At 41.2% G+C, this 26475-nt stretch overlaps 1 protein-coding gene across 1 annotated transcript; it reads right to left on the bottom strand.

Annotated features, from left to right (window-relative positions):
* Nucleotides 1–914: 914 nt before the first annotated feature.
* On the bottom strand, nt 915–15751 carry uba2 (ubiquitin-like modifier activating enzyme 2). Its single transcript, XM_079683283.1, has 17 exons — nt 15496–15751; nt 14710–14793; nt 14494–14564; nt 14338–14402; nt 13219–13319; nt 12730–12851; nt 12497–12564; nt 12242–12363; nt 9226–9325; nt 8320–8468; nt 8057–8150; nt 7775–7887; nt 6880–7035; nt 4758–4854; nt 4091–4196; nt 3819–3961; nt 915–2123 (listed from the first exon to the last, which is right to left on the bottom strand). Exons 1-17 carry the CDS (start codon nt 15634–15636, stop codon nt 1894–1896), a joined length of 1962 nt encoding a protein of 653 aa, XP_079539409.1. The 5' UTR covers nt 15637–15751; the 3' UTR covers nt 915–1893.
* Nucleotides 15752–26475: the final 10724 nt, after the last annotated feature.

Raw genomic sequence — 26475 nt, forward strand, 5'->3', positions numbered from 1 at the left:
AGTGGAAATACATGATGTTAAGGCAGCTGTTAAGTGTAATGGTGTAATACTGACTGGTGGGATAGTTTATTATATTATGTGTAATATTTAATATAATCATAATTAGATTTTCTGATAAAGTAATTATATTGTTACATTTTTGTATGTATCGTTGAATGAAGAGCAAGTAAAGTCATGTTTTGAAAAGGTTATTTTGAAAAGAAAAGCCTGAGAATATTTTCTGCGTTGGTCCATGAAACGTATTTATGTTTACCATTTTTTGTTTTGTTTCCATTGTGAATTTCTATTCTGCATTTCAACTAAGTAAACAATTTATCATCAAGCTTGTTTATCGTAGTGTGTATTGTGTGGAGGGATGTAGTGATGCATAAAGGTTACTCTTCTCAAGAATGTGACGCTCTGTACAGAGCTGACCACATGACTGTCAGACTTTAATCCCTGAAACTAACAAATAGATCAGAACAAGAAACAGACTCATGTGATATTAGTGTTTACTTTCTCTGAACCTTCACATAGTCATGATAAACAAGCGCTTATGGCATAGAAAACAGCTCTAAGGAAAACTTTCCCTCTCCGGTTTATAATATTAGGATGGATATTTAGTATAGTAAAAACATGCCAAATGATTAGGATTTTTTTACTTAAGGGGCTCTATTCTGCTTATGTTCATATCTGTATTCTACTGGGACATGTCTGTCTCCATGCTTTAATGTTCAAAATATCTTTATTATAGAAATAGAAACAAGAGTGTTACATAGTGATGTCATTATATTATGAAAGTAAAAAAGGAGTCCAATCGAGCAATTCAGACTTTACAGACCATTTACATGCACACTACAGGAACAGGAAAAACACAAAAAAACATAATAGGGCCTTTTAAATTGAAAGTGAGTCAAATAAACAAGACTACATGCTGCATTTTGTTGAGTTTATTGTTGGTCCAGTGGCATTAGCCTTTCAAAAACAAGTCAGATCACAATGAAATATGAAATGATGGACACTGAAACAGGAGATGGACTGGAGAAGACCGCAGGAGCTCAACTGCTGTGCATTGTGCGAGAGGTTCTCATGTTACTTCAGTGAAGGATTCCTCTACAGTATGAAAGCAACCACTGCTTCAGGTCAAACCACTTCTTGCTGGTTCTTTCTTAATGCTTCTTTGCTTAAAAATAACCAATTTATGCTAATAAAAAGTGACTGCAACATGTTAACATTAAACTACTACTAGCCTGTATCATTAGCCTTCAGGATACACCTAAACTATTTTGTCACTTTTATTTGCCTTTTCTAAAAGCTAGACGCCTCATTGTTGCATAGTTTTGGAAGGCATGATTACGAAATTGCATCCAAAACACCTTACCTCTAGAAAAGAGGTAGCAGACCAACAACCCCCTGAACATCATGGCCATTTTCCATCTGTATCTCACCTACAGTAGCACAAGCTGCAGAACCCTGGGTCTCACCGTCCCTTTACAACCAATCATCATTACAATCCAAGAAAATGTTTTGGTTTTTTGTTACCTGACCACAAAAACACCCTGACTGAAAAATACAGTACGCTTATAAAAAAGGACAACAAAAACATTTTTTTCCTTTCTTTTTTGAGAGAAGCATTTTATAGGGACCAGTGAATAATATAGATAACAAAAGTTTACCGTTTTTTTCAAAACATTTAAAAATGTAAAGTCTATTTACAGCATCATGTCAGAACGGCTGGAGTATGAAAGCACAAACACAGAGTTGGGGGGGGGGGGGGGGGGGGGGTGGAGGTGTCGAAAGATGAAGCAGGGCAGTAAATTGTTCTTCATAAAAGAGGTGTTTTATTCAAACCTGTCAGTCTCGAGTCAAAACGGTAAGCGTTCAAAGAGTTCTCAGTCCTTCAGACAGGAGGGGTTAGTCCAGAGCGATGATGTCATCATCATCATCATCATCATCATCATCATCGGTAGGGGCAGCAGCTGCACCCGACTGGTCCATTCGTAAACGTTTACTAGAGGACTCTCCGGTTTCTGCGTCTGAGTGCCTCCTTTTGGTCCCGCTGGATGGTGCTGCTGCTGCCGAGCTGGACGACGCCCCTTCCTCATCAGATTCAACGATCATGATGTCATCATCGTCTGCCGGAGCTGAAAGATGGAGGACAACAGTGTTTACAGATGGTGAAGAAACAACTACTATTTGTTTCCACCAACACCAGAATGCTCAAAACAAACAACTAATTGCTATAGAGTGGTGCAGTGACAAGTCCTAAAACCCGGAAATGAGTTAGCATTTTACCACTTCCGGTTCTCTCGTCTCAGAGTCAACGGTTTTTGGAAAATAGCTGGAAATAAGGTCTGTGGTTGACACACATTGAAGAGACGGATTATGTTTTGTTCTACGACATTAAATACATCAGCAGTGACCCCACTGGTGACTTTTGAAGAGTTTACGTGTCTGAAAAACGATGGTTCTTAACAAGTGGCTGAATAGGACTACAGAAGTTGCCGAGGACGTTGTACGTCATTACTCCGAACACGTAAACACTCCTCTAAGTTTGTTTTTCCTGTTCTGCTTGAAAGGAAGTACCTGCCTCCTGTTAACTGTTAAAACAAACGCTTCAACTTGTACCATTTAGAATCTGTATGTTTGAATATCGATCTTAAGTTGGCGTGACGTTGAAGTCGTGCTGCCCTGCTGTACTCGGCTGTAGCTTGTTTATAGCATAACGTTAGCATTTTGCTTCAGGCGATTAGATTTATGATTCGAAAATTATAAAAGTAGGGTAGAAATGTTGATATTATCCGGCTGAACAAAACGTGCATTTATCAAACAGGTTTGTTTTCCACAGACCTTATTTCGAGCTATTTTCCAAAATCCTATGGAGAAATCCCATTGCTTTTTGTCGAGGGAAGCCATGCGCAGCTTACATCCGGGTTAATACGTCATCCCTGCACCACTCTATTAATCTTCATAAAAGTTATGTTTTTGTAGATCCACAGCAATTATTTTGTGTTGTTGTAGATCAGCTAAAGACGACTTAAGACTCAAGAGGTCATGCATCACGCCAAGCTTAAATCATCCTATGACAGAGCCTCAGTACAGGCAGTGTCAAACTACAGTCCTCCATCTGCAAACCTGTACCACCTTCTGGCAAGGAAGGTTATTTTAGCGAGTCTATGAGTTGTTTGGTCAATAAAAACAAAACAAAAAAATATGCATATAAGTTTTTCGCAAAACCCAAGATAACATGCTCAAATGGCTATATTTCTGTCAAAGAGATGTAGAAAAAGAAAACATTTACATTTAAACTACTGGAATCAGATACTTAAAAAAAACAAAACTAAATTGATGTATATTTTCAAGTAAAAAAAAGGCAGCTCCCCTAATCTGAATGAGACCAGTCTGTGTATGCATTGAGGGTGATGGCACAGAGGAAAAATACATTAACCAAGGCCACCTTGAAACTAGCATAACTTCTTTCTTGAATGCAATGGAAGGTGTTGGCCAACCAAATTGGAGAGAGAGCAAATTCCTAGTGGATTAGTTTGTAACATGAAAGCTTTATTTTACTGTTTACCTTGCCATTGTTACAGTAAAAGAGAAAACAGAAGCATAACTTTCTAGAGTTGTCAATTGCTATTACAAAGCACTTGGTTTTTGATAGGACTTTAGATTCACAGATATGATTCTTATATCTGCACATAAAATAAAGGCCAGTACACACTCACTGAAAAAAAAAAAATGAAATATAGCTTATACATTTCTGCTCAGTGAATTTAACAAAGACACTTAATACCATATTAAACTAGAAATAAATAAAGTGTTTGTCTCATGCTGACCTTTAGAAGAGGTGGATGGCTGGGCGGAGTCCTTGTTGCCATTAGTGACGCTGTTAACCTCTTCCTTGTTTGGCTGAGGGGGCGGAGCTTTGTCCGGGGCTTCACCTACGACTTCAAACTCCACATCCCGCTCCAGTTCCTCACTTCCAAAGAAGACAGACTTTGTTAGTTGTTCTGTTAAGTCACCATTCAAAACAAATCATGCAAATGTAACACATTTGACTGTTCACAATGCATTTCATTCATCAAAGCACATTCACAGAGGGACATACGTGTGCAGGACATTGACGAGGAGTGTGTAGTCTTGGAGGAAGTCATCGATTTGGAGGCGGCTGCCATTGCGGATCCCGAAATCGGCGAGAAATTTGTGGTTGTTGGCTGTGGAGGACAGACAGGAATGGTGTTACACCCACACCTAAAAATATGTATTTGTAGTTCTTGACATGTAGGCATAATCCATTCTGTCATACAGGAATACCAAATCATTTAAAGGAAATCAAAGTATCAAACCCAAATACATTTCCAGTTTTTTTTCATCATCAACTGAATTTGATGTGCGTTCTTGTTACATTTATAAACAATGCCCACTTTAAAAAAAATTAAAGTTGTTATTATTTCATTACTTTGAACATCATTCTCTCTGATGAGCATCTCACTCATTTTGTCAGTGCCAGGCTACAGGATGAAATCCAGAACTGCTCTTTTTATTTTATACATTTGAAATGACAAACTCTTCTAAAACCGAGCATGTAGACAGTTGTCTAATCACACATCAACAGAGATGCTAAAAATTGTATTTGTTATTTCCTCTTTCCCTCCCCCTTTTTGGCCAGAATGTGTTTTTAGATTATTTATTAACAAACGCAGCCAGACCGCCCTCTGTTGTGGAGATGAAGAATTGCTGCATGTGATGCATTGCCTTTCCCGCTTCCTCCTTACCGTCTGTCTCTCCTTCCTCTGAGGAGATGAGGATGGTCCCTTTCCCATCCTCTATCTGAACATCTGGAGCCACCATGCCGAACCTCTCTTTTAGGATCTGATTAAAGCAAACAAAATCCAGTCAACCACAAGTAGGGCAATAATAAACATTTACAGCATATACATTACACCATCTAGGCCAGGGGGGTTAAACTCAATTTCATCGCGGGCCACATTAGCATTATGGCTGCACTCAAAGGGCTGGTTGTAACTTTAAGACTATATGAAAATACATATATAAATATTTAATATATATATAAAATAATTACATTACATTGCATTTAGCTGACGCTTTTATCCAAAGCGACTTACAAAAAGTGCATTCGACCAGGAAGATACAACCTTTAAGAAAACAGAATCATATAAGTACATCAGGTTTCATAGAGCCAAACATTTCAAGTGCTACTCAACTGGCATTTAGAAAGCCAGCCCTTTATTAGTATATAAGTGCTTTGTTAGTAATTCTATCGCTCGAAGTGGAGTCTAAAGAGATGAGTTTTCAGTTTGCGTCGGAAGATGTGTAAGCTATCTGCTGTCCTGATTTCAATGGGGAGCTCATTCCACCATTTTGGAGCCAGGATAGCAAACCCACGTGTTTTTGCTGACGGGAACTTGGGTCCCCCTCGCAGTGCGGGTGCAGCGAGCTGTTTGGCTGATGCAGAGCGGAGTGCACGTGCTGGGGTGTACGGTTTAACCATGTCCTGGATGTAGGAAGGGCCAGATCCATTCGCAGCATGGTACGCAAGTACCAGTGTCTTGAAGTGGATTCTAGCAGTTACTGGAAGCCAGTGAAGGGAGCGGAGGAGCGGTGTGGTGTGGGAGAATTTGGGAAGGTTGAAGACCAGACGAGCCGCTGCATTCTGGATGAGCTGCAAAGGTCGGATGGCACATGCAGGTCGACCAGCCAGGAGGGAGTTGCAGTAGTCTAGGCGTGAGATGACGAGAGCCTGGACCAGAATCTGCGCTGATGTCTGGGTCAGCTGTGGACGTATCCTCCTGATGTTGTAAAGCGTGTATCTGCAGCAGCGGGTTGTAGCAGCGATGTTTGCAGTGAAGGACAGTTTGTATTATATTACATTTTTGCCTCTGCATTGGATTATTATCAGATAAGGTAATAACTACATAATTAACTACGTTTGAAAGAAGAAGTCTGGGGAAAATAATTGCAAGTCTCTTCAGTGCGCATGTCACAAAATGATTTAAAAAGAAAAGCCAAATTCTGGAAAAAAGGTCAAATTCTGAGAAAAAAAGTCTAATTTGAGATGCATTTTAGGACATGTAGTTTATTGGCAACGTGCTTCTGTAAATCGGCATGTAACCGTATAATAAACATATTATATTCTTTGCAAGCTCTTGTGGGGCCACAGAAAATGAAGTCACGGGCCGGATTTGGCCCCCGGGCCTTGAGTTTGACACCACTGATCTAGGCAATTGTTACAATTCAACAACAATAATTCCTCATTCGATAAAGACAATGTACTTTAGATTATATCCTCAATGATTCTACAAACCGTAAGACTGTTCTCCTGAGCTCACCACTCGCATATGTCTATAATGCACCGTTTATCTATACATTCCAAATATCTACATCTCTATATATTGCCATCAGTATACAATATTTATTCTAATGTACAGCATTTAATTTTACATTCCATTTTATCTAAAGCTATGTTTTATGTACATACAGAAGCTTATTTATTCTTGCAAAATAGTATGACTAGATTTTATTGCACATTTTTTATTTCTTATTTCGATGTGTGTTGGCAGGGCCTGGTACTTTGAGATTTTCATGGCCAACAATTGCATTCAAGCTTTTTTCCTCAAGCAATACAGGCTATGCCCCATATTTGGGTCTTACAAAAAGAAATTGAGAATCATCCAAGAGCAAAGTAAGAACATCTTGTGTAGTGTGGGAGCTATGACCTGGAGAAATGTTCCGTTTGAACTGAAGCGGTGGAAAGTTGTAATACTTTTAATAAACAAAGAGTTGGCATAATTTAGAACTCAGTTGTGTTCAAGATCTTTGTGTATAAATGACAAAAGCACCCCTTCATGTTGGTGTAAAAAAGGTTCATCGTATTACCCGGTCCTGCAGACAGAGGACGGTGGTTTTGTGGACGTTCAGTTTGACCGTGACTTCGGGTTTGCTGGCGCAGACGTAGCAGTTGGCGCAGGGCGGATCCAGGATACATGGGACCAGCAGCTTCTTCCTGAGGCTGGGACACTTATTCAGGAAGATCTGGACAAGAGGGAAACAAAGACCAATGTGAAAGGTGGAAAAACACAGAGCTAGCAGTAGGGTTTGGAGATTGGAGGAATATATTGCTGGAAGGCTGAGTACGCCAGAGTTTTTTTTGGCAGTTTGTCATTCTATGTGCTTATTTAATGATCTGCCTACGAAAAAAAGCAAGAACTAAAAGGAAAGTCTTAATTTACGTCTGCCTATGGAAGACTACTCAGCCACAGACTGCTTCAGCAAGGGAATGCATTAGCAGAAAGAGGCCAACAATGGCAGAGACATTGGGGAAAAAAAAACATGGATTCATCAATAACACTAACCAGCCAATTCAATTGATTAAGTTTTATTATAAGGTAAGTGTTAATCTATCAATGTATGCAAGGCGGCCAATTGTGTCAAATATAAATAAAGAATATAGCTGTTTACAAAGCACTGCGTGTACAGTTTATTTATCAGTGAACAAAATGCTACTGCTCCTTAAGACTACCTTCCGAAACTGCTGATTGTTAGCTCTGAAGTTAGCAACAACTCATGCTTACTTAAGGTAGGCTGCACTTTAAGGTGGACCAACCACTGTCTTTTTAGTGACAAGCCGCTCCTTTAGATCTCGCTCAGGTTATCTTTCTTAGTTCTAAACCGTTTAACCATTAGCATAGTGTTGTTAAATAAACATGTTTTAACCACAGGTGACTATCTTAGGCTGTGACATTTGACTGGAATAACCAGCCCTGGTACTCACCGTGCGACAGGACTCCAGTTCACCAGACAGGATCTTCAAGCTCTCTAGCACAATGAGTCCAGCGATGATAGCGTTGGTTGTAGCGATAGCTGGGATGATGTTCCCTGCCATGGCTGAAACAAACAAAGACAAAACTTTGAATTAGGGGCATCTGAATGTGCACTACAACTATAGAATGCAATTAAGATATGTAAAACCAATTAAGAACATTTTCATTATTAAATCAAACGAGGTAATTTCTACATTAATGATTTGATTCCAGATGTGAGACAATAAACGTACACTTCACGTCGAAGCGACTCTTCGTGTTCATGCTGAAGATGTGCATACGAAGGTTGGCTGCTGCAGTAACAAAGTCCATGGCTGGGGCGTCATCCTGAGAACAAGAGGAGGCAGTGAAAGCTCATGTATCTGTGTGTCACTAACATTTCAGTATGGCTGTGTATTGAGACGTGAAGCTGATATCATATCGACCTATAAAGACGGGTGTATGTTACTCTATGGTTTCTCAAATAACTTTTCATTAGTCTGTGTTTGTGCGTTACCTTGTCCCACACCAGCTCGGCTCCTTCTCCTTTCTCCTGCAGCATTGTGCGGAGGGTCTCCACGCTGCGCTGGAACATCTTACAAAGACTCCAAACACTCAGAACCTGCTGGTCCTTCAAACCTGAGCCCACAGACTCCTCCTTAGGACCTGCCGGGACACACCAACAAGTTGGATGAACATAGAAATGTTAACAAATTAACGCCAGCGACAGACCTCTGATGTTGTTGGAGGTGTGCGTGTCAAACACAGAACTAATATTTTCCCTCTAAAATTATTATATTAGCAATTGCAATATCAGTAAAAAATGATTGCAATGACTTCTTTTTGCCAGCCCTATCTGAAAGTACAAACAGAAACACAGAAGTAAACCCCATGTTAAGCATGAAGTAACCAACTTAAAACAGCTGTCTAGTTGTAAAGTTAACATCATTTGTGAAATGCTTCAGAAGATTCACCATCTCCTTTTCTGCAGCATGTGGTACCGTTTTTATAAAAGCTTTTTTCTCTGCACATACATTTAATAACCGATCTGGTTCCATGTTGTTTGTGAGGGAAAACTCTTCTGCTCACCCTAAAGCTAAACTACAGTTTGCATTCCAGATACATGCTCACTGTTTTCCTGACAGACAAGTTGTTGTTTTTCAAGTAGTTAACATGTTTGGCTTTTGTAACGCACAACACTCACACCTATAGCTGCTAAGCCATTCCACGTTTCTTATTTTGATTGTGATTTTTTAGGATTTTGGTTTATTGCTTAAAATGCAGCAGTTACTGCCATTTTTGGGAGAACAGAGGTTCTCAACAAGGTGGAATGAGCAAGCAGCAAACAAGCCTCTAACTTTAACCATTTAACTAACAGGTAGCTGTCAAGTTGCCTCTGACATTGATATGTAAACAAACGTACCACTGTTCCTCAGTTGGTGCCAGTCCAAAGGTGTCGGGGCTTTCCTCTTCTTCCACAGCTTGTCCATGGTCAGCAGGTACCTGATGTCGTCTTTGAAAAGCTGGGGAGCAAATCAGAACAAAGCTTGTTACTGTATTGGTATTAACCACCTGTTTTGCAGAAATGCTGTATGTAAATATTAACAATAAATCGGCAGGAGACAACTTTTAATCCACCGCTCGAGAATCTTACTAAGTTTACTATCACATGTGGGGCCAAATTAACCCATTCTTTGTTCATTTGTAAACAGGGTTCTTGCACCTTTTCCAAAGTCAAATTCAAGCACTTTTCAAGCATTTTCAAGGTGCATTTTCAAGCATCTTACAGCTGTTGTAAATTACATATTTATATACACATACTTATACTCAAAAGATTATTTCCCTACCTCACATTAAATCAGATGTTCTTTATGCTATAAACAACCAAGGACTGTTGACCTCTGGGTGAGTGCTGCTTCCTACCTTCACTGGACTAACAATGGCTAATCCCAAACTGTACTGCTTTTTCCTTGCGTTATTCGCCGCCTCCCTACCCCCTCCTGCGCATAACAAATGCAAACCGCCACTACTATCATGTGTGATTATGAGGTCTCTACACAAGATGATTACGTTGCATTCCACTGTCAATGTGCGCACAAAACAAACTAGGCATTGTGACTCACTGCTAGCTCTTGGCCGTGCTCTGATTGTATTACTACTGATGATATGTGCATGTTCATCCTGGACCTTCTATTGTATGTAGCCCTAGTTCTGACCTGTGCCCTGATGTCAATCTTTGTCACAATGATCTGAGTTTCCCTGACTTCTGCTCTCGTAAAGCTTTAGGTTTTCTACATGTAAATGCGAGAAGCATAACAACAGCCGGTGTTTCTTGTGAGTGTTTCCCCGGTACACAAACACAATACACACAAACAAACACTCGCGAGCTTCCCCCAGATCAGTAATACAAACGAAAATGTGTCTTCGGGTCAATGTGACTGATTTCAATAGAGCAAGTCATATTTGGTTTAGGCACGAAAACATACTACCAGTAGAAATACATTACTTTTCAAAATCGCTCTGTGTCAAATCAATAGATTATATTTCGTGACTACAACACGAAATGCAGTGAGACTGGGTTGAATTACAAGTGAGTGCTTCATCCTCTGAACACCACAGGATGGCGACTGAAACGCACATATTAACATAGGTACGCTCCTCTGAAATTATTATCTCTCATCGAGTTCGCTATTCAGCTTGCTAACGTTAGCTTAAACAAACGTAACATGCAACGTTAGCCTAATCCAAAATGCTCTACTACGGCGTACCTTTCATGTGGCTCGTCAGCACAGACTCTCCCATCGTGAACAACTGAAATAATTTTTTTGCAAACTTTACAGGAGGCTACTCGTGGGCTTGACCCTCGTCTTAGCCATGGCTTGTATTTGTCTTCTGCTAGCCAACGCTCTTTGTAACTGCAACCTCCTGGCATACTGTAATCTATCACTCATCAGAATGCCCAGGTCACACGTAACACAAATACTTGCCGGTCACGCGCATAGCGCAGGAAGGCTGGAGCGGAGCTGTTTTATGTACAGGGTATATGCAGGAATCCTGAAGTCAAATTTAATACCTTTTAAGACCTTTTTCAAGACCCTTTCCATACATGTTAAGGCCTCATCGCAACTTCGAGTTCTAACCGGTTACATTGGTAACACACTTTACCTCACATTTACTATATTGATTGTAAGATAGCACAACTAAACAGAGTGCAGACAGACTACTGAAGCCTCCTCTCCACATGAACTTCAACCTCTCTGTGAAGGTCAGGTTTAATGCAGTATGCTGCTTTGTTGCTTCTGTGCTCTTTCATTCCAGTAAAACTCCTCAGAAACCATTAGAAACCAGTATTTGACCAATAAACAAAACACTTGACAAAACTTTGAACTATGAAACATATTAAACTTCGGTGAGCTTCAGCGGGGTAATGCCATATAGGAGCTCCCTTACAAATACCCAGGGGTTAAATTGGGCTGGGGCTGTCCGGGGCTAAGCCCTGGCACATAGGACGATGCTCTGACGTCATCACCCTCACACATTTGTCATATGTTCGCAAAAAACGATGTTAAGACTTTTCTCGTTCTTAATATAGACTATATTTAGGGTCTATATGTGTTGACTTTACTTTAAAATAGCAGATCTCTGTGACCGGATATAGTTTGGCTTAGACCCCGGCCCCACGAGGACGCATACGTTAAAACGCATACGCAAACGCAAAAAAATCTTCCGTTCACACGCATTCGATTCATTAACGTGTCCGTTCACAATAGAACGCTGGAAATGCTGTAGTACATATGTCAGGCCTGTAAGTTGCGCTGCTGCCGCCACAAAATACACCAAAAGCAGCAAAAAAGACCCCGGAGCATGGTTGCCATTGTTGCACTTCTGTTTATTCTCCGCGGTGGACGGCGTGTTCTCCTGCTGTATATCTCTCCGGACTGTCCACCAGCAGATGAAAAACACCCACCTCTCCGCCTCTTCCAAGGAACGAGGGAACCGTGCGGCAGAGTTTCCGTTAAAAAACTGTTCCGCCGGTCAGCATGTCCGTTAAAGTTTAAATCTTCCGTACAAAATTTGAAAAGTTTCGATCAGAGGTCTTCTTTGTTATTTATTGAGCTTTAAAACAAATTGATAACGACTCTCTGTATAATAATATTTAATAAACTGTGCCTGCCTCTCTTTTCCTCCCCCTCTTCTGACAGCCCAGCAGCAGGAGACGTGGGGAGAGGGAGGCGGGGCTATTTCATCATTATCAGAAAATGATCATATAGGGCTTGCACACGGAGCCGTTGGACCCCCAGAGTGAAAACACCTCATAACATTTCAAGCATTTTCAAGGATTTCCAGCACCTGTACGAACCCTGTGTAAAGTTAAAGATATATTTTGCGTGTCCAACACATTTTTTCAGGGGCTGCAATTTAAATGTTTTGACTGGTACCTTGTGGAAGAGTTTAACGGAGTCGTATCCTGTGGAGCGGGCCCATTCCTTGGTGGAGACTCGCTTGATGTCCCCGTCCTTTTCTGAGGCTGTGGCGCGAGCTGCCGTGTCTTCAGGATTCCCTGTTTACAGAACACATACACACACATATTTTAAAGTAGGCTAGGTGTGTATTTCCTGCTGTATCACTATCTATTCTGTTAAAATAACTCATTAAATATTGGGAAAAAAATGCATTGCCAAGCTCTCACTCACATGCAGCCTCTGGGTCCGCTGTGTCGGGTGACACCTCTTGATCTGCGTCCTCTTCACCAAAAAGCTGACTATAGTGGCAATAAACAAACAGAGAAAATGACAATAAGAATAAATCATACTGGTTTATATTGTTAAGAGATAGTCTAGTTAGGTTTCATAGTGCAATGCATCTTTGTCGGAAACAGTCAACTTTAATGATGCTTGTTCTTAGTTCAAATGAGATTGAGTGTTACTTGAAGAGGTACTTGGCCCAGACAATGCAGTGAATGGGTTCAGACGGCGTGTTTCTGATGGTGCATCCTGGGAAGGTTTTCTGGGTGGGTTTAGGTTGGCACTCGTAGCACTCAGTCAGTCCCTGAGGCAGCGGAAAGGAATAAAAGAAGGAAAAAGTGCGACACAGTCATGGTGAGAGGCAGTATAGTTGGTGGTCATCACATTTTAATGGAAGATTTTGGCGATTGCATTTACTTTTTATAAATAATATAGCAGGGTTAATGTGAGAAGATTATCCTGCTGAACAAAAAATGTAAGTATCATAAACATGATTTTTCTGACAGAACTAATTTCCCGCAAAATTCTAAAATCCAAAGGAGAATCCGCTTGCTTTTTGTCAAGTAAGCAATTGCTATGCTACTTTCTGGGTTTACCTAAAAAAAAATACATCATCACTGCACCACTCTGTTGATGTCATTACAAGTTAAATAATGAAGTGCATGTTCTACCTTCTTGATGACTGTGACTTGTCCAAGGTATCCAGCTGTGCCACTCTCTATCAGAGGGATGTCTGCTGCCAAACACATCCTGTTCACATGGTTACGAGCCGCTATGGAGACAGAAAGGGTTTTATTTTCCTCATTATTTGAATGTGTTGGCAGTTAGGAGGAACACACTAGAGGTTTCTCAATTCTTAAATGTCCCCTCCTCGACTCCTATCCTCGATATTTAGTTCCGCCCACAGGAGATGCGAGCGGAGGAGCCGAGGAGAGAGGAGGGGAAGCAGCAGGCCGTTAGAGAAATGAGAACTCCTCTCCTCTGAGCGGTCATTTTAAAGAGACGTCCATTAATGATGAGAGGAGGCACAGCAGCCCTCTGTCTGATGGACAGATGTGTTCATGACGACTTATATATTTACTTTGATTCATTCACAGTGCGGTATAATGACAATAACAGGCTACAGATGCAGACACACACACACACTTTCAGAATCAAACAAGTATGAGAGCACTCTCATAATAACGTAACACAATCAGAGACTGGATATATCCCCCCCCCTCTCTCTGGTCGCTGAAATGGGGAATTGAAATACACACCTACAGCTCCTAAAGCATTATCAGGCTACAGCAGTTGTGTATTTTATTATGTGAAGCACTAAATGGTCTTAGAAAAATATCGACTATGTTTGTAGATATCTACTAAACTACAGCAAATAGAGAGTATGCCTGTTATACTGAGTGATATATATTGTACACACTGCTCTGCTTTCTGCACGGACCTCACAGCTGTTCTCTCTGGAAACATCGCAACGCGATGAAAGCAGTTTCTAAAATAATATCCAGGGGATGCATGCAGAGCCGTCATTGGCTGAGATAAGTCCGGCCGTGCGTCACGCCTCCACCGTTCCCGGAAATGCATCCGTGGAGGAACCATCAGTGTATCCTCGGTTATAGCACCTACAGAGAGCCTACTCGATGCTTGGTGTGCATTGAGAGAAATTAGATGTCCTTCAAAATGGCGCGCTAAAATTCATTTCCAGGTCACTACCGTAGGAGTCGAGGAGGGGAAATTTGATTATTGAAAAACCTCTACTATGTGTGGGAGGTGAGGTCACATGAGAACAGTACCTCTGTTATCCAGAGCATTCATCACCAGGATGAACTGTCTGAAGAACTCCGTGTTGTAGTCAGGGCTGTTGGGAGAAGAAAAAAAACACCATCCGTTTCCAAACTCTTTAATTAATTTTACAAATTAAAAAGAATAAGAAACAAAAAGGAACTCACTTCATGATACTGTCATGGTAGGCAGTGATATTTGCAGTGGGACAAAACGTCAATGCACTCTCCTTGGCCACCTGCAAAACAACACAAATCAACTGAGCAAGAGAAACAGCACACCAAAAATGTTTCAGACTACGGTGTGGTGTTACAGAAAGAATGCATTTCAGCATTGTTTTTTTTATAATGAGCAGCGACAGAGGTTAATTGAGTTTCTCATACCTGTGCTTTAGACTTGCCGACATGCTTCTTCTGGAAGAGGAACTGTCGGTTCAGGTTGCTGACATCAATTGTGTCTAAGTCAATCTGCAAAAATCAATATGGTTGTGATGTCATGTGACATATCAGAATCAGGCAGCTACAATGTACATGTCACAGCCTTGGATGTAGCAATTTGTTTTGATTTGATTTTGGACAGAAATATGTCTGTGCAGGTAGACAAACAGGAACAGTTCCAATAAGGGGCTCTAAACTTCTTAAGATTCCAGAATAGGGGCTGCACTATTAATTGTAAAGTGAAAATTAATAATGGTGAGAATGTATTAATCAATATTATTTTCAGTGTACCGGCATCCCTCAACGACACATAATCTTCAAATGTTTCTAAACACTTCACTCTGATCCAGTGGGTCAGAAATATGCAACATATTATGGAAAAAAATAACAAGATAACCTTACGCATATAAACAAAGGGGCGTCCAAATTACAGTGCATCTGAAATAAGTTTACTAGCTAATTTAGCACTGCTAATGGCGCCAAATGCTTCAGTTGAATATGCTCCACCGGTGATCATATTTATACAAATTAATGCACGAGCATGGAAACCTAACTGTTCACTCGGGTACAGAGGGGTATCAAGAAACCACCAAGAATGTATGTGTTACTTATTGGAATGTCACGACCCGGCAATTAGCCTCAGCCCGAAAACCCCCAGGCGCTGTCTGGGTAGCACAAAGACCTAGCTAGCTAGCTAACATACACACACACACAAACACAAGTGAGACGGACCACTTCTATGTTCTTGAAGCCGGTGAGGACGAGGTTCTTCAGGAGCTCGCAGCCGATACCTCCCGCTCCCACCACCAGCACCTTGCAGGTGGAGAGGGAGTCGGCGAGTTCTTTTCGGAGGGGACCCACCAGTTGGACCATGTTGACCAGATAGAGACAGAATCCGAACTTGCAGCACAGAGAGGCTAGCGACTTGCTTCTTCTTCTACAGAACCGGAGTCGCGCCTACTTCCGGGTTAATTAACTTCTTCTATGGTGTTCTGGGGTGCTGATTGTCCAATTAGCCCCCTCTTCTGGACGGTTCTCAACGAAACGTAGAGTACGTTTGTTTGGTGTTGAGATGTAGGTATTATAAATAAACACATCCGGAGTTTTCCTCTCAGTAACCAACGTAAATGCAATGGGCATTTTTCTGTATACTTCATTGTTGTCGCAACAATTTGAATAGACTATTTTACATGCTGGTTTTAAATAATGTCACACAAATGAAATGGAGACAATAAAAACTTGACATAAAGGCACGTTGGATAATAAAATAACTTTAATTTAGTAAAAATAATAACATAAATAAAAGACAGCGAAAACTGAATTAAATTAAACATCCATGATGATATTATGGCTGCACCTTTCCAACATTTGCTCTAGGGGTCATCATATCATTTCAGGTAGTAATAAGGTCTGAGGAGAGACTTTGTATCTTTCTTTTTTATGTGTCTTCTAATCAACGAAGGGTTTCCAAGTCTCAGGAAATATCTCAGAATTAAATATGAAATATATATCAGAATCCATACCTTGGATTTGCAAAAACACCAGAAAAATCAGCTTGAGAGAATAACAGAAGGAATGTCCATTTTTTGGGGGGCTAGTTTTATTTAGTAAGGAAAGGAGTACAACAACATCCTTTGCCATGGTCACTTAGTCAATACGTGTTTTAATCAATAACTATTTGACATCACTTGTGCACATGTAACACCATAGATATGAGCTACAGAGGCAATTTCTTTTCGAAGGAGTGTATTTATTCATACTCTACTATTAAAGCAATTGTATAAACTATTTTATGCAACGAGAATCTATGTGTTTGAAATAGGCCCATTCATTTGGGAAGACATCCCCTCACATTATTATGTATACGATGGATAGAAAGGTGTATGAGGCAATGATCATACGCCCTAAAGTTATTGACAGTGTCCCAACATGTCCAATAAGGCATGTTTACTCTGGGTCACTATAGTTCATGTGCACTTATAGCTGCAAGTGAGCAGAGTCTATTATGGTCAGGATGTTGATATCTCAGTTTTTACTGTAAAACATATTTTATGGGACTTGTGAAAAAAATCTACCATAAAAAACTTATGAAATTATGTGATTCCCTGATTATGAGTTCACCGGCTGGGGTATTCTGTATCCATGGTAAAACCAAAGTCTGATGACGTTTTAATATTCTGCCTTACTTTGCTATCTTAGTGTAGTTTAAAACTTGAATTGGGGGGGTTTAAAGATCAAAATGCCACTGAACAACAAAGCAAACCTGTATAAATAACGAGTACCTACAGTACATACATATAGGCAGTTTAAATGTTACACAGGCTTTTATGGGGGCATTAAAGTCTTTCCTAATTTATGGTTTTAATCTGTAGGCCATAGAAACACCCTACGTTTTTCGCTTCATTCTGTCTCTGTAAAACAAAATGGTTAATTGTGAAACACAATTTAAAAGGTCACAAGTGTTTTTCAATGTTATAATGATGTTGTTGTACCTTATACTATGTTACTTTCTTAATTATTAAAATTTCTACATAATAAAGTCTGAAAGAAGTGGAGTTTACGCTGAACTTGAAAGCACCATAAATTGACTGGAAAGCTCTGGCAGTCCGAATACTCCTGAATGTGAAGTCAAGTTTATCCTTTTGTTTAAATTATCATGCAAATGTTTTACAATCAGAGGTGTAAGAATTATTCAGACCTTTTACTCAAAGGTGGGGTAGGTAAGTTTGAGAAACCGGCTCGAGATAAACTTTTTGTTATATTCCATGGAATGCTCTTAACATCCCTATAGCAATGAATATCTTAAGTGCTTTGACAAAAAACCCACAAAAAATGTCATCTGTGGAAGCCGTAGTACTGTAAAAAGCACGACCATTCATTTTAGCCGGCTCGGCTAAAATAACTGGATGGCCTACCTGCCTGTCAGCCTTCAATCTGTGCACAAACTTATCTCGTGCCCTCATTGGTCATGTGCGCGTTTGTGTGTGTTGGATGAGGGGCTCTGTAAGGAAGTGGCAGATTTTTTACGGCTGTGTATTTTCAAATGATAGCGCACTCAAGCTGGTTTCTCCAAAATTACCTACCCCACACTCTCAGAAAAAAGGGTACGAAAAAGACCTTAAAAAGGTACAAACGCTTGTCACTGGGGTAGTACCCTAAAGGTACAAAAAAAGTACAAAAACTATGGGTACAAAGTTATACCTTTGTACCTTTGTATGTACCTCAAGGGTCAAATATGTACCTTTTACATAGGTACATATAAATGTACCTTCTGAAATGGTACAAATGTTTCTCTTTAGGGTACCACCCCAGTGACAAGGCTATTTGTACCTTATCACTTTATTGTACTATATTGTACCTGAGTGAGCATAGGTTTTTGTAAGAAAAAAAAAGAAAAGATCTGAATATTTTAGTTTAATCTCATTTAGTCAATATCAAAACACGTTATCCCTCACATCACTCCTATCAGAAAGTCAGCACATAAAATAAATGGCAACTTGCATGCTACAACAATAATCAATAAAAGCATCAATTCATTTCCTACGACCGCTGAAAAATGATAATACATTTTCAAATATTCACCCATCAATATAGAAAAGCTTCACAATACTTTTGATATACTGATGACCAACAACGCTTCATCCACATATCAATGGGTGAAACATTCACAAATACAATGAAACACATTTTCATAAATACAGCAATCTATCAAAGCTTCACAATTCTCATTAGTTTGAAATATTCATCAACAATTTGTAATCAACTGCATAGCTATATAAAGATGTACAAATATGACCAATCGGTGTCATACTGGTCACCCAGTCAGTCACCCAGTCTGAGTCAGTCAGTGAGTCACCCAGTCGGTCAGTGAGTCACCCAGTCTGAGTCAGTCAGTGAGTCACCCAGTCGGTCAGTCAATCAGTCATCCAGTCAGTCAGTTAATCCCCCAGTCGGTCAGTCACAATATTACTTGGAAATATTCAGCAACAATCTGTCATCCACGGTATAGCTAGAGGTGAAAAATGGATCTCTTGGCCTGGCAGAAAACATGACCAATCAGGGTCATACTGGACTTGGTGTGCATGGAAATGTTTAAGATATGATACTGGAATCAGCATTTTCCCACACAAAACCCATTTTGTGTCCATGTTTAAAATGTATTTTACCTCAAAAATCAAGGGAATTTCCTCAGAATGAACTTTAGCAATAACGAAATGTCCTTTAAGGCATACTTAACATTGTGTAATAAAACCTCAGATACACATTGAACAACCTTGCCATTAAAATCTATTCCTACAAAGTTTGAAAGAGCTGTCTGAAGTTGGGCTGGTAAAGATTCAAATGGTGTGCCAATACCCTTTCCTGGTACTGTTTCAAAGTCACATAAAATCTTGGAGGAAAACTCCCAGCACTGTTTGTATTGGTGACGGCTACTTAGGCCCCGGCCCCACGAGGACGCATTTGGTCATTTCCGTTACCGTTTTGTGTCATATAGACCTTTCGGCCACACTAGGACGACAGAATATGGCACTAAACCACTACGGTAGCGATAACGGGTCCCAAGGTGGATAGACCGGCATACGCAACGCTCTGGGGGGTCCAATATAGCAGGGGTCAGCAACCTTTACTATCAATAGAGCCATTTTGGCCCCTCGCCCACGAAATAAAATTCATCTGGAGCAGCAAAACCTATTTTACCCTTAAAACGAGGATAACACAGTGTATAACATTTTATATATAGTTATACTATATATGAGGGATTGGAACTTATTGAAAAGCTTATTTCTAGTGTGTATCTAGTTATTTTTCATTTTTATTTCCATTTTTTTCTTGTCACCCACTGTAAAAGAACTATAGTTTGATGCATTTATGAAATAATAAAACAACACAAAGAAAATTGTTGACATTTTCTTGTTTTTTTACCTGTTATAACAAAGGAAAACCTCAAACTCTTATGAAGAGGAGAAAAAACAATGACAATGGCTTCTTTGAAATAAAACACGGAACCATGCAGGTCTTTTTGAGTCCTTCCCTTAATTGTGGAACATTTATAAAATAAAAAGTAGCCCACTTTGAAATAAATAAAACATATAGCTGCAGCCTAATAGCTTTAAAAAGAGTAAACGTAAAAAATACGCCAGTTTGTATTTAATGATGACTTCAGTCCATCTCAGTTTGTTGTCATCCTCTTCTGTTTTTTTCCTCAGCTACGTACAGCAATCAACGATCGACCCTGAACATAAAACAAAACTACTCAGCTCAGGTTCTAGAATGTATTTTTTGCAAAATAATAGCCTATTAAATGGTAGTGTTCTCACCTGTTTAATGTGATTTCTGTTTCTGAACATCACTACTGAGCTTCTCTATATCGGGGCTGTAAGACGTGACTTTGATCTTCACACAGGACTGCAGGCTGTCATCTGTGAGGCGAGAGCGATATTTGGATTTTATGTAGTTCATGCTGGAGAAAATCTGCTCGCATAAGTATGTGGATCCAAAGATGGACAGGACTCCAAATGCATACTTCTTCATGTTCATATAAGTGTCGGGAATGGCATTCCATGTCTCAAACACAAGTTTGTCGGGTTTGGGGAGGATTTCCAAATCGCTCCATTTGTGCTCCCGAGCGAGAATAGCCTTCTGACGGGCGACATCTTCGAGATCAGCTGTCAGGCTTTTGAACTTGGACACCCATAACTCTTTATCAGCTATGTCGGCCGGTTCAATTTCAAGATCGGGTTGACTTACTCCTGTGAATGGTGACATGTTCAGCATGGATGGGTCGATGTCCAGGGATGTTACGGGGAAGGATAATGTGTTTTTTTCCTTTCTGAACTCACTGAATCTTTGTCCAAAAGCCGTCTGCATTGTGAGGACTGCACGCTGTAAGTACTCACAATTTATGTGGTTGTGTGCTTCTTTGAACTCTTTCAGGGAGTGGAAGTGAGAGAACGTACCTTTCTGCACATCTCTGGCAAACACTGTCATCTTGGGCTCAAACGCCAAAACATCCTCCAGCATCTGAAGGGCCGTGCTTCCTTTTCCCTGGAGACTTTTGTTCAGCATGTTAAGGTGACCTGTCATATCCACCATGAAGTGCAACTTTTCCAGCCAATCTGGGTGTTCCAGTTCTGGATAAGTGAGGTCCTTGCTTTATGGTCTAGACAAGCAGCAGACCGTTTCAGCAACTCTCCCCTGGACAGCCACCGGACTTTATTGTGCCGCAGGAGATGCGAATATGCACTGTCGACTTCATCCAACAATGAACAGAACTGTCAGTTGTTTAACCCTTTTGCCATTATTTTTGTTCACTATCTGAGTGACAAGGTCCATTACCTCATTGCATTCGGGGGGAAATGTTTTAAAGCACAGTGCTTCTTGGTGCAGGATGCAGTGAAACGTCAACAGCTCTCGGTCCAGCGACTTCTGAAGTAAAGTCACAAACCCCTTCTGTGTTTCTCTCATACTAGGTGCCCCATATAGCATAGGGCTGCTCGATTATGGCAAAAATCTTAATCTCGATTATTTGGGTCAATAACTGATATCACGATTATTGAAAACGATTATCCATTTACTTTGAAAACATCAATTTATTGGAGAAAAACATTTACAGTATGTTTTTGACACTCGATTACCCTGAACTTTAAGTATATTTCAACTGAAAACCCCCCCCCAAAAAAAAAAAAAAAAAAAAAAGTAATAATAATAAAGAAATAGTCGTTTTATTTCGATTACGTTTTTTTCGTAATCGTTGCAAGCCATAATCGTAATTGCGATTAAAATACGATTAACTGAGCAGCCCTAATATAGCAGTGCCACCATTTTCTATATACTGTATTTACTGACTCAGTTTTAAGTGTATACTGTACAGGCTGATAGGAATAAACTCGCTGAAGATCGTCTGACAGAAGTCGTTATGCTTCCCTGGTTATTTTCTGGCGTTTGGGGTGATCTATGATGCCCAAATCTTTGCCTCATGTTTCGAAATACCTCGTGGTGCACCAGGGGCGTCCTTTCAGCTTTGAACCGCCGTTTTAAAGACATATGCCAGGTGTTCTAATCAGAGGAGACAACTTTTTAAATTAACCCAAATCTTTTTCGTGAAACTCATTGAGTTTAAAGAGAAGGCAGCAGATGTTTGGCCACTACGGAGCTGTTGAGCTAAAGGGGATTCTTTGTCAGTATATGGCACACATGTATTGGTCGCACTTTCATAGCTGACAGACTGTCAATCAAAAGACGTCATGTGCACAGATATGATAGACAGGTGGTTCATCCAATCCCCTGCCAGGTATATGAAAGTGCCTGCCCTTTTCAAAACAGTTTCCCATAGAGTCTTCCCAGTTGGTTGTGTGACACAAACAAATCAGGCATATGTCAGGTTATGGAAATCAAAACATATATTGTGATGTAACCCAGATAACACCTCATTAGAAAAAGTTCATTTGTAAACGAGCTCTCGAAAAGGCTTTTGTCCTTACGTAGGAGGGGGGGCGAGATTAAACTGAACTAACAGTTTAAGTACGGCAAATACAAGTTGTAACAAGCTGTAGCGCTGAGCAAAGTGACTAGAACGCAACCACACACTTATTAAAAAAACACACTTTATAAAGTCAGGCAACACTAACCAGACTTTGTGTGATTCTGTTTATTTGTACCTTACTTTGACCATCCGTTCGCTGTTATTGATCATTGTGGAGAGCAGGCAGACGTTTTGTTTTGTATTATAGCAGCTATCGGAGAAAAGTATAAGGTTGGAGAAGTAGTTATTTAATTTAACCTTCTTCGTATGATTAAAAGTAACAGGATCATCAACCCGACGCAGTCACCCATTGTTGTTGTTGTTGTTGTGAGCACCGTTGAGGAGAAAATCAGCTACGTAAACGGTGACGTCATGACGTTGTGGGGATTTTTGCATGAGGGGACGAAGGCTGGGAACAATACATACCTGCCACTGTGAGAAAGTAGAGACGAAGGTCACACTTTGCCCAGTGACAAAAAGAGGAGGAACAGCAGTTCTCTGCATGCAAACAGGCAGGAGAGCGCACAGCTGGATCCCTGACGTCACTCACTCTGACAAGACACTCCGTACAAAATGTGTCAGAGGAAAAAAGGAAACATCCCTCTCATAAGAGGGAAAAAGGGCCGCTCTCCGCGTGCCGAGAGGCAGGAGAGAGGCGCACATCTGGATCCCTGACGTCCCTCACTCTGACAAGACACCCAGTACAGGGTGTGCCAGAGAGGAATGGGAGACATCCCTCAAATAAAATAGAAAAAATGAACAGGGGGAAGACCAAGATGCAGCAGTGCAAATGTCTTCCACTGACTTTCCTCCGCGCAAAGCCGTTGTTGGAGCACCACCCAATTGAGTGGTTGGAAGGTTCACCTCGGCTCCGTGCGTCCCTTGATGAGCTGGTTCACAAAAGAAGGAACTCAAAGCACCAGGATAAAGGTTAAACAATAATCTGCTTTAATGGTAAAAAACAACAATACATAATACAGAGCAACCTGTAACAGTACACAAATGCAGAGTACTCTGTCCACCACTGTGCGATAATGCGTATCACGACAGCCAGTCAGAAAGGGCGCTGAGCATCAGAATATCATAATATTTATACACACAAGTGGGGAGGAGTTGTGTCGGTTGCTCCTCCCTAGCTATTTTTTATTGGCGATTTCACTTCTGGGCGAGCTAGCCAGTGAGTTGGCAGTTCTCCATTGGCCGGTTTCACTTCGGTGCGTGGCCCAAGGCAATGAGTCAGCAGTCGTTGATTCCATCTGTTTCGCTCCATCTCCTTACAGTGTGTGTGTGTGTGTGTGTGTGTGTGTGTGTGTGTGTGTGTGTGTGTGTGTCTATGTCCCTCTGCCCTCAAGCAGTCCCACAGCCATGCAACACACACACACATCTTATCATGCAGCCTACAACACAAATGTCACATGTTTATCTCTCTGAAAGCTATATTTGTAAATGTTTAAACGTCCTTGTCTCATGACATCCATAGGATTAGTTAACTAACAAAGGTTAACTGTTCTTATACCCTAAGGCCTTCTCTGAACTTCCTCTCACCTCGAAGTCAGCTCACTTGGAAATGAATACATCTATTTATAATTCAGACCGACCATTGTCTCTTTAACTGTGTGTGACTCAACCGTCTCATGCTCTTTTAGGAGTCTTGCAGGATATGAATTATCCCATTTACAAACAATATACGTCTGCAAATGAGCGCACATACATTTCCTCCTTTTATTAATTTAAGTTTCCAGATCATACAAAAACTCTTACAGATAAAACTCTTACAGATAAAACTCTAACAGATAACCTACTGAGTTCCGCCCTTGAAAGCCCAAAATGACTTTCTGAAAAATACTTATCAACGGGTAATAATTTTATTCAAGGCAGAAATCACAGGTTGGACTGTCCCTTACCTACTCACAAATAGCCCAAAAACCACCTTTTGATTATAACACAAAAGTGGAAGAAAATACCATTTGCGCTAATCTACTTCTACTTAAAATGGGACATTATTTTAGGAATATATATGAAAAAACCTCTCTATAATTAAGAGGAAAAAATTGACTTGTCCATTCAAGTCTAACACACATCCTATATATCAGGTGACATTAAAATGGATATACCAGAAATACGCTGTATTAAACTTTCTGCTATAACACGTTACTTTACCGTGGTAAAGTAACAGATTGCTGGTGCTCCACTGCTATTTGTTTATCCTTGACAGAGGGTTACGACCAATCACAGCATCCACTGAGCGGGCTACAGAACAGGATGTTTGAGGACAGTGACTGGAGGACGATATAGCAGGCTATTAGAAATAAAATGCTTTTAGGCTCTGTTGTGAACAATTGGTGAGCTCCGTAGAACCTGAAAAAAAAGCTAAGGTGGGGACCAAATGTGAGATAAAAAAAGGTACATGTGTTTAACTTGTTTATTCTCGAGAACTTGTTGGAGCTGTACGAAAGTATCTTGACGACTAGCTTTATGTTAAGGCCAAACTATAGTTGTTTGATCAGATGTATTTGCTAGGTGACAGCAAAAAGGCATTGTCTTTGAAACAGAAAAACAAATTGGCCAGTTTGCAAAATTGCTGTTAGTAGTATTGGCCATATGTATTACTTTCCAGAAACAATGTTATGGAGACACCTGATTGGTCAGTTTTGGTTGCTACATGGTAATGTCTTATTGCCCTTTCAGACAAAATACACTTTTTGCTGGAAGCAGCGATAATGGGTTTCAAAAGCCAGGGAATATCCGAACGGCAGACGATTGTCTGGTCTGATATTCCCTGAAATGAGAAACGCAGGAATTTCCTTTGTTTCGGGATGATGGGTAGGCTACGTGGAATGCATCCTTCAGGTGGAAGTGAACCAGTCGTCCTGGTGATCACATTCCAGCACCTGCTTGATCGTCAGCATGTGGAATACTGACAGATCGAGGATGTCTCATTCCCCCAGTCTTTTTCGGGATTAGAAAAATAATGGGAGTAATACCCCTGATTTTCCTCCCTTTGAGGAACCCTGGAAAAATCCTCTTTCAACGGGAGTTCCAGCAGCTCTGAATGGAGCGCAAGACACTGTTCCTGGGATGACAGGAGTGTTTCCTGTATCCCATTGAACTGTGGGGGGGGAGAGGCAAACTGCAGGGTGTACCCTCTGCTTGATCAGCCTGCTCATCCATCTGTCCATCAGACACACGCGCTGCCACTCTGAGAAACACTCTGAGAGTGGGCACACATGCTCGAGATGTTCTGTGGTTGTCATGGCAACGAGCCAACCCAAGGAGTCTCCACACACTGCGTTTCACTCCGGCTCTCATCATGAGGCGTGTACACGCTCAGGGGATGAATGGAGGTGTGTGCAGTGCTGTCCACACAAGGCGTTATAACGGCGCTCATGGGTTTATTATGACCGTGTGTAGGAGGCGTATCTCGGACAGAGGAATGCCGCGAGCTCTGCAGGTTATTAACCAAGGTTAAAACCGGCAGGCTTCTGCAGCGAGCCCTGCTGAATGTCTACTAATCAACAGATTAGTGGCAGCCGGCTTAAATAGCGAGCTCTGCAGTTTATTAACCGACAGGTTAAAACCAGCAGGCTTCTGCAGCGAGCCCTGATGCCGTGGCGGGTGCTGCTGGAATACTGACAGATCAAGGATGGGTCTCATTTCCCCATTCTGGCTTCTCTGTGATGTGCTGTAATGGTCGTCATGGTGACAAGCCACGCCATTGCCCTCGCCGCCGCTGCCCGTGAGGCAAAATGGCTGTGGAACTGGGGTCCGAACAGCCCGTCCGGGCTGATTGGAGCGTCCAGTAGCACTTTTCTGGCCGTCTCCGTAACAGACGCCTGCTGCAGCCAGAGGTGGCGCTGGATCTGTGTCACCCACACGGAAATCCTTGCCTGGGAGACAGCGACGGACTCGAGCAGAGTGAGCGCCGTGCTGGCCGCCTTGCTGATCTCCTCTGCCTCGTCAGCGGCCAAGATGGTGGACCGCTCTACCAGCATCACCACCGAGTTGGAGAGCAGCGCGATGTCATTCGCCGCCGCCGCCGCCTGAAAGGTACCCTGGTGCACCCGGTCGGCCTGGCGGGCGACATACTGGTCTCTGGGGCGCTCAACGTAGGGCGCAGTCCGGCGATTATGTCGGCCTGTCTTACCCCAAAAAACGCCGTCAGGCTCGGCTCCAGAGAAGGGGCGGCTGGG

Source organism: Notothenia rossii (assembly GCF_949606895.1).
Source record: "Notothenia rossii genome assembly, chromosome: 5".
Classification (NCBI taxonomy): domain Eukaryota; kingdom Metazoa; phylum Chordata; class Actinopteri; order Perciformes; family Nototheniidae; genus Notothenia; species Notothenia rossii.